The sequence below is a fragment of the Octodon degus genome, unplaced genomic scaffold (assembly GCF_000260255.1).
Source record: "Octodon degus isolate 3935 unplaced genomic scaffold, OctDeg1.0 scaffold00039, whole genome shotgun sequence".
Taxonomy (NCBI): domain Eukaryota; kingdom Metazoa; phylum Chordata; class Mammalia; order Rodentia; family Octodontidae; genus Octodon; species Octodon degus.
The window spans coordinates 688,348-702,733 of record NW_004524615.1 but is presented as its reverse complement, the minus strand read 5'-3'; the positions used below and the strand labels follow the sequence as shown (position 1 = coordinate 702,733).

Sequence of the window (14,386 nt, the reverse complement as noted above, 5' to 3'; positions counted from 1 at the left end):
GAGGACCAGACCGTGCTGGGCCAGCCCCGTATGCCACCAGCAGCACAGCAACACCTTGGAGGGACCCAAGTGAGGATAAACAGGAAAAATGACTATCATCCTGCAGCCTTCAAAGATGAAGGACAACAGGGACAGCGCCGGGACAGAAGGGCTCAGCTGGCTCAATGACAAGAGTGCGTGGCACATGCATCACAGAGGGTGGCATGTGGGGTGCGCAGAGCCACCAGCCCCACTAGCAAACGCCAGATGGGGAGCACTGTTCTGAAAGCAAAGGTACAGGGGCCATACACACACTTACGAGGCCTGATGAGGCCCACCCTCATCAGGACGCACAGACCAGACTCACGTGTCGCTGGCACAAACGCGGAAGCAGCTCATCAGTAGCTCAGCGGCTTTCTCCAGCATATCTCCAACTTTGCTTTTGCCTTTCTTTACCAATTGCTGATCGGCCTAATGGGACATAAAAACCTTTACTTTTAAAAGCACAAATGGGGCTGGTGAGATGGCTCAGTGGTCTAAAGTACCTACTTAGAACAAGCTTGGCAAAGCACAGGGACTGCGGTTCAATCCCCCAGCACCACATGCCAGCCAGCCCCGCCCCCTGGTGGGCTGAGCTGACCACACACACACACACACACACACACACAGCGATAAATAAATAAATAAATACAATTTAAAAAAATAAATAAAAGCACAAATGGACAAAACTAAGCGTCAGTGGGGCTGGTGAGATGGCTCAGTGGTCTAAAGCACCTACTTAGAACAAGCTTAGCAATGCAAAGGGACCACGGTTCAATCCCCCAGCACCACATGCCAGCCAGCCTCGCCCCCTGGTGGGCTGAGCTGGCCACACACACACACACACACACACACACACCCAAATAAATAAATAAAAAAATTTTAAAAATAAAAAAATAAAAAAACTAAGCGTCAGTATCCCAATTGGTTTTGGGGACCGCATCTAGTGACTATTTGATTCTGCTCACCCACCACTATCAAAGCTCTGCCTGCCAAATGCACAGTAGACAGCTTCCTTGCTGTCACCTCTCACTTCCTCTCCCTTATGGTGGCATCCACAGCCCTTCAAAGAAAACTTGGGATGCCAGTCATCACTAAGCATGACTGTATTTTGGATCTTCTTGGTTGAAGAACAAACCTGTCTTTTCTGGGCCTTGCTGTTGGCCACCCCCCCTCCCCCATGGTGACAACCACTTTCACAACCCTGGACCACTCTCGTGATGTCTGTGCCCATGGGGCAATTGAGGCGTGGAGGCCTCAGGCTGAGTCCCATCTCAATGTCCTCTGTACAGGCGCCTGCACCCACAAGTCTGTGAGAAATCAGGGTCTGTGGTTATAAGTTGTGTAGCTCATGGGATTCCGTGACAGCAGCCCACGTGAAGAGGTAAGTGATGATACCACAAGGCCAGCACAGGGAAGGGTCATTCAATCACAGGACACAGCATGAATGTTAGTGCCATAGTAGAAAAGGGTCACTGCTATGCTTCGGAGGCCACACGGAAACTTAAAGACTGCCTCATGAACTTTGGGTACAGTTTCAAAAAAGCATCATCTGCAATAATCTGAAAAGGCGACTAAAAGTCCCCTTCACGAAAAGACTGTGGTCCCCAAATTTCTTCAGACACTTCCAAGAAAACATCACCTCGCAGTGGAGTCTCAGCCAAAGCAGCAGAGCTCCAGATGGCCATGCACAACGTGGCATCCAGCCCTTACGGTATCCCGGGACCCTCTTCCCAAAACCTGCTCACTTGGAAATAGTTACCCTTTGAAAACCAGTGATGTCATCATGTAAGAGCTTAATTATGAGTATTTTAAATATTAAAATTTTTCCCAATGAAAATGTTTGTAAGTACAGTAACTACTAATGGACGTAATAGAAATAAAAGTTCTCTAAGGTCCTCATTTTCAGTCTAAAATGACCACCTGGTTCTTTTTATATTTGCTATTTCTTCCCTGAGACTTGACAAGTGTGTTCAAATTGTTCACTAAAGCTTTTTATGATGGTTGCTTTAAAAAAATTTTATGTGGTCCTGGGGATCAAGCTATGGGATGCTCTACCACTGAGTTACATCTCCAGCTCTAGGATTTCTCTAAAATGCCCAGGCTCGCCTTAGACTTGCACTCCTCCTGTCTCAGTTCCGGCTGGCTGGAAGTGCAGCCAGTGCCACCACACCTGGATTGCTGGTTGCTTTCAAGTCCTTAGCACATGGTTTCAACAGCTGTCATCCCAGAGCTGGAGTCTGTCAAACATCTTTTTTCACTCAAAACTCAGCAGCTGAGATCTGCTGGTCCTCGTGGATCTGACTTCCCGCTAGAGCACCATCAACCTCCCGGGCATTCCACTGTGCTCTCCGCTGACCCAGCTCCCAAGAGCAGAGGCCCGCCTCTTGGCCTCTTCCCTTACCAACAGGGCAGGTGACGCAGTACCGGCATGAGCAGACACTGTGAGGAGTGCTGGACCTGCCGAGATTCCGGAGACAGAATGACAGGAACGCGACTGCCCTTGCAGTGGCTACCAAGTGGGCTTTAGCCAGCGCATGGGAGCAAAAGGGGCATTCTGTCTACTCTCTCAGATCCAGATTTGGAAGCTATCCATCGCTCTTAAAGCTGTAAGGGATTCAGAACCAGAAGGTGGAGACTGCAGCTGCATACCCACTTTACGCTGACTCCAAGGCAAAGTCACCTGACTGTGTCAGGCCCTTTTCCTTTCTGCCACAGAGGCTGTAGCTGCTTCCAGAGGATGCACTGTGCTTGTGCTCCTCAGAAGAGAAGACCACATCTGACCAGAAAGAGAATGGTTCCACCCTTCGCACATTCCTGCACAGCCCCCAGGCAGTGCGCTGGCTGCAGAACCCTGCCTCTGTCTCCACAGAGTGAAAAATCCAGGCCAAAGTGTCAGCACCAATCTGCTACGCTACCTCCTGCTACTGGCTCCTAGGCCAGGTACACCCCAAGTCCCACTCATCCTTGGGAACTTTGGGAAGGAAAACATTAACTGAAGCAGCAGTCACCAAGTTTCAGTCTTCATATAACGTGAGGAGATTAAACTTACATTATTGGCAAACACTCGAAGGTCCAAGGCCACCGCGTACATGACAGGGAGAGCCCTGCAGAGCAGAGAACACACGTGATGAGGCTGTGCATACAGGGCCACTCACAAGGATGGCAGAACACCGAGGCTGTGTTCCAAACAGGTGCCCCCACAAGGGCACACACCCACGCCTCCCCCTTGGCCCAGGCAGGCCGCAGCCGGGCTGCCTGACCAACTCCAAGGCCAGACCCTGCTGCCAGCCCCACACATCGTTCTGACCCCACTTGGACCCTGCGGGGTATCTGGGGGCTCCCACGACTGCCCCTCCCTTCCAACACCACTACCCACAACAGCCCCATTGAGAGTCATGTGGTTATAGGGCTGCCTAAGAGGAGCCAGAACACATGACATCACACCATGAAGAGGCCTTCTCTACATCCACAGGCAGCACTGACCTTTTGGTGTGCCTGAGCTGGTTCTTACCCAGCTAGAGGGAGGGCCTGAACTGCTGGTAAACGGCCTTCAGCTATTTTAGTATGAATAAAACCTAACAGTAAATTGTAAATCTTAAAAATAAAAAGTAGGAGCTGGGCACAGTGGCACACGTGTGTAACTGCAGTATTAGTAGGCTGTGGCAGGAGGATGGCAGTGAATTTGAGGTCAGCCAGAGCTAAATAATGAGTTTAATGCCAGCCTCAACTACGTAGTGAGACCAAAAAAAAAAGTCAGATTTTAAAGAAATAAAAGTAGTTTGTCAACTTCAAATAACCCAACTATTATACGTATTACCTCAAATGAACTGTAGTTCATTTTTACCCAAAGTTTAAAATAAAAAGTTAGCTCAAGATTAAGAACCAAAAGAAAAAGTAGCTTTTAATCAATACCCAGGCACATGATAGTGCTACATGAAAATATTTAATGCAGAAATACTGTAAGTAAGCTGGCTGATCTACCAACTGCCTAACAGATCACTATAATTCTATTATCCATGTATTATCATATACCAACATTTTGATACTAAATATCCACAGAAAAAAACACAATATATTTTTAAAACAAAATTTTGCAAAGTTCTGCCTTAAAAATGAATGCCATTTAGCTGCACAGCCAGCCACGCCTATAACCCCAGCACTAGGGAAGCTGGGGCAAGAAGATCACTGTGAGTCTGAGGCCAGTGCGAGCTACGAAGTGAGTTCAAGGCCAGCCTGAATGCATGGTGAAACCCTGTCCCAAAAAGACAAAAAAGCAACTACAAAAATTTAAATGTCCTTTGCTCATTTCTAGCTGCTTCCACACACACTCACCAGTTTTCCTCTTTGTGGGCCTGGAACGCCCGCAGGAAGGACGTGCAGTGTTAAGGAAGGCAAGAGGCAGGACTCAGGAGCGCCGCAGGAGACGAGAGCAGAGGACGGGTTCCACACCTGAGAGGTGCACATGGCTCAGCCTGATGGTTCCTGGGTCCTCACCGTAAGGGTGTGTGGCAGATAAGCAGCTGAGTCCCTGCTACAAGCTTTCTGCACCATGAAGTTTCTGTATACTCAATACTGTACACTTGTAAGTAATTTTCCCAATGTGAGACTTTCTTATCAGATTTTAAAATCTGGCCTGAGATCAAATGGCCACATTGGCTGCTCCACAATCTGTGGTATAAAGTTTACTTCATCAACTCTAGAATTCTTAGATTCTAAGGAGATTTGCCTGGTAACCCCACTTTCTTCTGGGCGTGTTTCAACAAGACGGTCTTATAAAAACAAACTAAGCTCTAGAGATGCCACAAACACTACATTCACTGATGAGGGCCTGGGCCCTCACCTGAGCCTTGTGTCTCCAAAGGTAGGACAGTGGCTTCATGAGGTCATCAGTGCACACGTGCCTCCGCCCACCCTTGACCATGAGGCCCACACTTCAGATGCTTTCTCCCCCGGACGAACCAGTCTCAACAACTAACCTAAGGCCCTAAGGGTAACCATGTGTCCTCTCCCCACAGTGACATGGAAACCACCTTCTAGCCAGGGCTCTTCCCTGCTGCATAGTAACTGGACGCATCTTAAGCTCCATGCAAACTCAGTTGCCCAATGAAACAGGTAACATGAGTCTACCTTCCAGAATATTTCAGTTCTAACTGCAGGTCTGAACAACTACTTCAATATTTCAAGGTCTGGAGTCCCACAGCCCACTGTCCCTATCATCCACTGCACAGCACCACATGTGACAAAGGATATTGGACTATCACCGTTTGGCACTTGTATGCCTCTATGAAGTCGTGGTTCCCTACCGCGTAGGTGCACCTGGAAAACAGATGTCACCACCAGTGACAGTGGCATCAGAAAGAGCTTTTACACCAAGAAAACCCAGATGGCAGCCATACAGCGTGGCTTTGCAGAGTGCCCCAGTCTCCATGGGCCTGGAGGGGAGCTGGTGCTCTGCTGGGCAGGCAGCTGAAGGCCTGGCAGGGGAAGGGCACCCAGGACTACAGGGGCCAACAGGGTTGGTATGAGTGTGAAATCCACAGGGAGTATCAAGGTCCTCTGCCTGGGCACAGAGGGGAGCTGCCCCAGCAAGGCTGAGTGCTGTGCTGTGGACAGGTGGCACGGCATGGCCCTGATGCTGTGCCAGGACCCCGCCCAAGCCTCCTGAGCAGCCAGAACCAGACAGGCCACCATCTAACCTGACCCCCACATGGGCTGCATAGAGCTGGGTGATCATAGGGTACTCATCCCCTGAGATGTGGGGTACCAGGTTTCCCACAGACCTCACAGGTTGTGGGCCTTCCCTGCTCATGTCAGGTCCACATCCAGCCTTCTCTGCAACACAACAGGCTAGTCACAGGCCTCAGGACACAAAACCCTACCTGGGCTGGTGCTCCAAAAGCAAAAGAGCAGCACAGAGTGCAAGTTAAAAGCAGTCATTATGAGCTGGGGACACAATGGTGGAGTAGTTGCTTAGCAGGGGCCAAACTCTGGGTTCAACCTCTAGTACCATGGTTAAAAAAACAAAAACAAAACACAGTGTTTTCTGTTACTGTTTCACTTTGCTCAACTCCAGTTTTTTTTCCCAGCAAGGCAAACAGGTTAAAAAATAAACACACTTAGGTACAGTGATACATGCCTGTGTCCCAGCTATTCAGAAGGCTAAGGCAGGAGGAACAAAGTCTGAGACCAGCCTGGGGAACTAACCAAAACCTTGTGTTAAAATAAAAAAGGACTGGGGATGGAGCTCAAGGTATAGCACTTGCCTACCATGTGTGAGACTCTGGGTTTGGGTCCTAGTACGAATAAGTACGTAACAAACGACATTTCCGTGAAGGAAACAAGTGCTCGGCCAGGCTCCACACTCAGGGCTAAGACCGCTGTCCAGGCTGTGTGAGCAATACCAAGTGCCTCTCCAGAGCAGGACACAACAGCACATAAAGCCACGTCAGATTACAAGCGCGCTTTCCTACTTTTCAGTCAGTCAGTCAGTCAGTCAGTCAGTCAGTCAGTCACCATTCCTAACACAAGATGCTGGAGAATAAAATCCCTCCTCAGCTCAGTCATTCTCAGATGTATTTTTGGCCCCGCCAATGTATTACCTTAAATGAGCTGCAAACATTTCATCATAAGGAGGTTCCAAAACCTGTTGACACTTCTCTTCTGGAGAAGCCATCTAATTAATAAGAAAAATGGTGAAATAAAAGGAATGGGTACAGAAAGAGTGCAATTTATGCATACAGAGAGTGAGACAAACGCTGAAATTTCAGTTTACCCAGCATGGTGGTACACATCTATAATCCCACCATCCTGGGAAGCTGAGGCAAGAGGACTGCAAGTTCAAACCCAGCCGGGCAGCTCAGTGACTCAGTAATACCCTGTGTCAAAAAAATAAGGGCAAGCTAGGGATCATAGCCCAGTACAATGGTTCCAGGATCAAGGGTTCAATCTGCCATAGTGGAAAACAAAATCTAAAACCTCATAGTTTACACTATTTTAAAATTTAGTGCCTATAAAAGGCTTATGACTTTTTCAGAAACAAGCAGCCCCACTGTCCAACAAACAAACTATCCACTTTTGTGCGTATTTTGGTATCTAGGAACCAACCAAGAAATCTTATTAAGAGTTGCTGAGGGCATAAGAAGGCACACAGAACCTTCCATGAGCAGGCCTAACAAGGCCTAATTCACTGTCCCAGGAGGGAGCACACCACCACTTCATGGAGGGAACAGTGTCCCAGCTGGTAGGTGACATCAATTCTGACTTCTCTACCTCCCACCAGCTGCGTGTTAGGTACCGTCAGCACCTCAGGGCGTGATTGTTAATTCATGGATCCACCTCCCCGGCCAGGCTGTGTCGAACGAACTGCATACGGGCAGGTGCTTCTCTAGGAGACAGCACCTGAACCCATGGTCCCAACCAATGTGGGTGGGCACCACCAACCTGCCCGGGGCCTAGACAGAGCCCCTCTGGCTCCTGACTGCCCACCTGAACTGGGACATCATCCCACTTTCCTCAGCCCTTAGAATGGGTCCTGCCTGCATCAGTAGCCCCTGGTTCTCCAGACGCCCCCAGCATGGAGATGTGACTTCTCATCTCCATAACCACACAACCCATTCCTTGTGGCAATTCTCCTCACCATCCTCACCAACTATTTCGTACACACCTGTAAGTCCTGCTTCTAGGTAGGGTGAGGCAGGAGCATCACATGTTCAAAACCAGACTGAGGTGTAACTCTGTGCAAGGCTCTGGGTTAGATTCATAGTAACACACACACACACACACACACACACACACACACACACACACACACACACAGCTCTCTCTCTCTCCCCCTCCCTTCCTCCCTCTCCCTCTCTCCATGTACACAGGCTCTACTTCTCTAGAGGATCCTGAAAAACACACAATGGATTACTGAGAACTGAAAGAAAACCAGGAACACACGAGTTCTTATGGCTACGAGAGATGCAAACACGGGAGGGGAGCAGAATGACAGCAGGAAGAAAACACATCTCCTGTCCCTACTGCATAACCACTCAGATAGATGATTTCTCACATACGACAGACACACATGGTTCCACACACGGTGCACAACAGCACGAAGAAAACGCAGCTACAGTTCAAGGAACAGCCCCTTCAGACAGCAGTCAGTGGCGACGGAAGTGGCGTGGGTCTCCACTGTCCTACAAAAGGAAGCACGCAGCCCTGGGCGGGGTGCCCCACCCAGTGAGCCTGAGCGGCACCACGGCCCGGCACCAGTGTCCACAGGCCTCAGTGCAAATGCTCTGCCAGGAAAAGCCTGTGGCTGCCCTGGAGGCTGACTTTCTTGGCGGGGCTCTGGCCTAAAGCAGGCCACACAAAATCGCTAGCCCCGTTCTCTTTTCCAAAAACTCTGTTCCCTCTAGGAACACATTCCAGTATGACAGGGGGAACAGGACATGGGGCCTTGTACACTGTCTCCCACCTACACTCGCCATCAAGTGAAGACCAAGTGCGGGCAGGAACTCTCGCAGAAGGCCTTCTATGGGCCTGGGTCCTATGGCTGGGCCCCTACATGCTGCAGCAGGCAAGCGGCCCAACACCACAGGTGCCAGCAGCTGTGGCTCTACTCCAGTCACACTGCACTGACAGGCCCTGGCCAGGGCACTGGGAGGGACACAGCTGCACCACATGTGGCTCCTGGGCTGTGGGGACAGGCAGGTCTGCACAAAGCCCAAGGCCCAGGGCCCGTCCACTGGGTGACCATGGTCCATGCACCCCTCCCCTCTCCAAACCCTAGGGAGGTGTGTAGGAATTAAGTGCAGGAATGTGCGGGCTGTGCTCAATAGATGGGATGGTGTTACATGCAGCACAAAGAACTTCCAAGTTCTCAGACAAAAGTGATGATGCTAATCCTCTAACTCCAAACATCTTAAGAATGATTGGCTGGGCTCTGGCCTAAACCGGGCAGTTCTCTCTGGATACCTTGTGTTCAGCATGTCACCAACCTGCAGCCGGGGGTTTGCCACATGAGGGTGCTTGAAGGACACCAGCTCTGCACATGATGCTCCATCTCTGGTGTCGATCGCTTCATATACCTGCAAGGTGTCAAAAGGAAAAACCTCAGCATGCAGAGAATATTCTCTTCTACCAGGACCTAAGCAACACACCATACACCACGAAGCTCAAGCTCCCCTACCCTGAAGGGGGCCAGGATAACCCAGACACAAGACGCCCATATAGCCAGGAACAAGAACTTCAGCTCAAAATGGGATCTTCTGAAGGCCAAGAAAACAAGCAAAGCAAGAAAGGAAGGAAGGTAAAATAGCTTACTGGTTGTTTCGTTATTAATAAAGTTGATTTATTCTACTTGTACTTGGTCACACTAATGAAATATTTGAAAATTCACTTATACAGTGTAGCTTATAAAAAGAAACTCAGGAGACTGGGAGTGGTGGCGTGCGCCTGTAATCCTAGCACTTGGGCAGCTGTAAACAGGAGGATCATTACGACTCTGATCTATGTAGTGAGACACTGTAGAGCCTGTACTAAATACAAAGAAAGAAAGAAAAGAAGAGAAGAGAAGAGAAGAGAAGAGAAGAGAAGAGAAGAGAAGAGAAGAGAACTCAGCTTAACAGTTGGGTGCTGTGGTGTGCTCTGGTGCCCAGCTGCTGGGAGGAAGGGGCAGGGGATGGCTTGAGCCCAGGAGTTTAAGGCCAACCAGGGTAAAACCCTAAGATACCATCTTAAAAACAAACAAACAAAGAAGCTTAAAAGACATACATATCAAAAATTCAAAACTTAAATAGTTGGGACTAAAACAGGCCCATACACGGTAAAATGGGAAATATGCTTCCCCAGTATGCTTAATATTCAGTGGAAAACAGTTAACTGCAGGGAAACTGTGGCTCTGGGGAGAAAAGACCAAGACCGTGCCTGCTGTGGGGTCCCACGGAGCAGCGCAGCACCATGTTGCAGGCCAAACAAACACAAAATCTGCATGGGGAGGATTACTTTACATACAGTTGAATGAATAGAAGCCAAGTGTAAAGCTGCATCTGCAGTACACTAATACAGTCTAACAGTAGTAAGCTTTATATACATAAATCTTACGATAGCTCAGCGGCACAAGAGTCTGTCTGGCAAATGCAAAGTCCTGAGTTCGATCCCTGGTACTGCCAAAAATAAAAATAAAAATAAATCTCACGTACACATGGATTTCTTCCCTGAAATGAGGTCTTGGTACGTTTTTTCAGGCTGGTCTAGAAACAACGGGCTCACTGACCCTTCTGCCTCAGCCTGCTGGACAGCTGGAACACAGCCCTCTCCCGAGGCTGTGGTTACCATATGCTGCTACGCTGCTCTTCCCACCTCAGCCATAGTGTGATGTTGGTCCTAACTGCCCAGCTCTGGCGAGTGTCAGAGACTTGTGTCACACATCATGCTCAAGCCTGATGTAACGAAGGTGTGCAAGGTCTCCAGTGCTCTCTCTGGAGAAACCGAGGGGTGTGAAGAGACACAATGGGAGCGAGCGTTGTGAAACAGGGACGCACTTGGGACAGATGAAGATGCAGCGAACACTGTGCTTGCTGAGGTCCACGTCACACCTTCCCCAAAGCAGAGCAGATGTGTGCGTAGCAAGCAGCCCTACAGGGTGTGCTGCTATGACTCCGGCTCACTCCGTGTGTGTGTGGGGGGGGGTGCTGGGGATTAAACTTGGAACCTTGCACTTGCCAGGCAGGCGCTTATGCCATTGAGCTATCTTCCCCAGCCCTAAAGTAAATCCTGCAAACTTATATGAGAGGGTTTTTTCTGTTGCTTGTTGGTTGGTTGAGTTTGTGTTTTGTTTTGTTTTGGTACGGGGGATCAGATCAAACTCAGGACCTTGCATTTGCCATTTGCTGGAGCTCACTCATTTCTGTGACAGCCCTCCCCAGGTTGTCCTGGGGGACAGCAGGATGCAGTGGAACCCAACACCTGAGCTCTGCTCAGCCACACCTACCTGAACTGCATGCACCCTTAAGCTCCCCCTAGGCAGCAACTAGCCTAACTCCACTGAGCCCAGACTCCTGGAAAGGCCCCAGCAGTGCCCTGCCCTGAGGAGGATGGTGGGAGGAAGTCAAGAGTTGTGTGAAGGGACAGCAAGGACAGCGCGAGCCAACCAGGAAACCCTAGCAATGTGGCTGGCTGCTCTCTGAACACCAGCATCCCTGGCCACCTGCTGCAGATGCTTCAGCAAGGTCCAGCATGTTACACATAGAACCTTCATACTTTTAGATTTTAGACACTGACAGGGCCGGAGCTGGAGCTTAGCATGTGGGGTCCCAACCTGAGTTCCATGCCCAGCAGCCCCCATCCAAAGACCCCGACCTGGACGACAGAACCACAGCCCTAAGCAAAGTCTGGAAGTCTGTCGCTGGTGGGTGCACTGGGATGTATTCTGCCTTCCCCACCCTGGGGCACTGCTAGTGAACCTGTGGCATGTGTGCTATTTGTTTCTCTTTTAAGATAAAAACTGTTCATATATGAGCTGCTTTTCCTACGCTAAAACCTTGGTATTCAGGATTAATTGTCAAGTTGGCTCTTTGTGATAGGTGGGTTTGGGGTTGCAGTACGGGCATTTATCACTGCCCTGGGGAGCAGCTCTCTCAGCTGCTGGGTCACCTCTCACCCTTCAGGCTGGCAAACAGTGCACCATCCATACCTGAAACTTACAATTCCTTAAAAATGCACTTATTTTGTTCACCAGAAGGCCCAGAAGCACTGACTCCCCAGCGCAAAAACACTCCTGGCACCGGGGCTTGTTTTTCAAATTACATTCCCTCATTACCAGGAACCAGATCTCCCTGGAAAAAGGGCTGACTCCACAGCTGTGGCTAGGAGAAAACTGGGCAAGCCTGGAAGAAAAGAATGTGCTAGAAAGGGCTCAAAGAAGGTTGGGGATAGGCTTAAGAACCACAGAAACCAGCTAAAGAAGTGCTGGAACCATTGGAGCTTCAAAACAAATGATGGTGTGGGTCAGCTTTGACAACACTGGGACAAAACACCCAATACCCTAACCTAGCAGGTTACTGTGGGTCAAGGGTCCAACCCACAGCTGGCTGGCTCCAGGCAGAAATGGCACAGCGTTCATTATTAACTTCTAATTCTTAGTCTCATCATCAACCCAAGTTCTTCTCACTGCATAACTTAAGAAAGGCCCCACCGCGCCGTGCTCCTCACGGGACAGCAGGCGCTCTGCCCTCAGCGTTCGCAGCACAGTGAACCTGGCAGCACTGAGCCGAAGTGCTGCTGGGAACCTGCCACATGCATCCACGTCTATGTACGGGCGACTGCCAGTTAGGTACAAGTCAGAGCATTCTGGAATCATTTGGAGGCCTCTCACAGTTGGCAGGGTGGCAGGTGACCAGTGTGATGGCTGCTTAGAAAACCCATTCTGAGTGGGTTACAGAAGGGACATAAAAGCTTCATAACTGAGACTCCTGGATTCCAATAATCTGACATTTTAGATATGATGAGGGTGTATGTTCTCTGCTTCCTTTCACATACATATTTTTTTTCCTTGCTTGTCACAATGCCTACAGAGTACTACTGTTATTACAATTACAGTTATTATAATTATACTGTTATTTAGTGGCCAGGGCCCAGGAAGATCCACAGTTGAAGAAATGCTTCCTTCCAAATGCTCCAAGTACCTACATTGAAAAACACCCTATTTAAACAGTCTCAACTGTTTTCCAAGACCAAGAATAATAAATGAATAAATATGTAAATAAAAAAATAATTAAAGAAAGGGATTCTCAGAGTGCTTCTCTGAAAAGACATGCCAAGAAGAAAGGTGCTTTGATGAAAAAAAAGGAAATCAAGTTTAGCTTGACAGCCCACGGCGAGTAACTACCGCTCATTAGGATGTGGGCTGAGGGCTGGCAAACGACTCATTTTCCTGCCTGCCCCTCTAGCTGCACTTCCCTCTTCTGCTGGCCTCCACTCACTCCATCAACTAGCTTCCTAGGCCACAATGCAAAGGAAAGAAAGACAAACCTACTAGTTTCATGGAGCTAAGTTTGGAGAGAAAAAAACAAACCAACCCATAATGTCAAGTAACTGACAATAAAATGTAGTATGACACAATCAAGCTAAGGCTTCTGAATGGGCCATCAAAGAAGCCCACTCTATGGAAGTGACATTTCGTTTGTGACCTAACAACTGCAGCCAACACCACCAAATGCTTCCCGAATCAATCGAGCCCCTCTCTTTCCTTAGGCCAGCAACCCCAGCCCCAAGGATGCAGACTCCAAATAGCAATTCCTGCTCCCCAGTTTCCCTTGCAGCCAGGGGTGACACCATTCTAAGTGATCACGAGTTTCTAGACAATTTTCTTCCCTTAGGAAAAGCCAGGGAGTGTGAAGACAACATATTCTTCCCTTCCTGTTTCCAAATGCTGGTCACAGAAGGATGCTTGGCGTCACTACTAGCTGAGGGGAGATCACCAAGGCAGGCAGGCAGCAGAGGCGGAGTGACAAGACCAGTGCTAAACCAAGACTCATAAACTGACAAAAGAGTAGCGCAGTACGTCAGAATATCCGACAGACTTCACTAAGAAATAGATCTTTGGGATTCATTCATTCAGCACTCACAAACCGGCTTTCTGGTACACTTTAGAGGAGCGAATGCAAGCTCTGAATCCAGAGACAGCTGTGCTTGACCGTGCTCCCGCCACTCACCAGTCTCGGGCAAAAGCACTGTAAACACGGCTACCAAAGACCACCAGGCTGCCACGGATTAACACTACGTTGCCACACCGCGGCTGCGCAGCGGCTGACCCCGACCTCGGCACCGGCTCCGCCTGCTCTCCACCAGCGTCTGCCGAAGCAAGTGGGCCTGAGCCGAGCCCAGGATCCCCTCACCTACCGCGGGAGGAGGCAGGGCCCGGGCGTCCTCAATGGAACCACCGCCTCCTGCAGACGCTGCCAGGACCCCCGCGACCTTCCCACAGCCCCCAACTGGATCCCTGCCCAGCCGCCCGACCCCTGGGCCCTCGCTCCCGGGGACCCTTCTCGGCCTCCCGACTGCAAGACCTGTCGCCTACAGGGCTGACGCGGAGCCAGAGCCGAGGGACCCACCTGCTGTAGATACTGGTTGATGGTGATGTGCGCCATTGCCGTTGCCAGCCGTCGCGGGCGGCGACGCGTCACTTCCGGCGCGCGTCCGTCCCCGCCGGGCCCCAGCGTCACTGCCCTCGCACTTTGGTTCCGGATGGGGCGGCGCGCCCAGGAGGGGAACTCGGCCAGGCCCTGCCCCGGGGTGCGCGCGCTCGCGCGAGCCAGCACTCAACGAGAACCCAGAGCGCGGATGTCCGCGTGAGGCCGCCCCGGCCGCCGGCGCGCGC

General features: G+C 50.2%; 1 protein-coding gene across 4 annotated transcripts in view; it reads right to left on the bottom strand.

Moving 5' to 3' along the window:
* The window catches only part of Pcid2 (PCI domain containing 2), a 23,106-nt gene extending 8,829 nt beyond the window's left edge, over positions 1-14,277 (bottom strand). Inside the window, exons 1-7 of one of the 4 annotated variants that reach the window (XM_004631161.2) lie at positions 14,121-14,277; positions 9,006-9,095; positions 6,621-6,694; positions 5,272-5,337; positions 4,354-4,395; positions 3,071-3,125; positions 347-450 (exon numbers count right to left, since the gene is read on the bottom strand). In XM_004631161.2, coding sequence (XP_004631218.1) covers positions 347-450; positions 3,071-3,125; positions 4,354-4,395; positions 5,272-5,337; positions 6,621-6,694; positions 9,006-9,095; positions 14,121-14,156 — 467 coding nt within the window. In that variant the 5' untranslated portion in view covers positions 14,157-14,277. Of the gene's footprint in view, positions 1-346; positions 451-3,070; positions 3,126-4,353; positions 4,396-5,271; positions 5,338-6,620; positions 6,695-6,793; positions 6,897-9,005; positions 9,096-14,120 lie in introns of those variants that run through there. The other 3 variants (XM_023715203.1, XM_023715204.1, XM_023715205.1) reach the window with 3 other exon arrangements.
* Between the last annotated feature and the right edge of the window lie 109 nt (positions 14,278-14,386).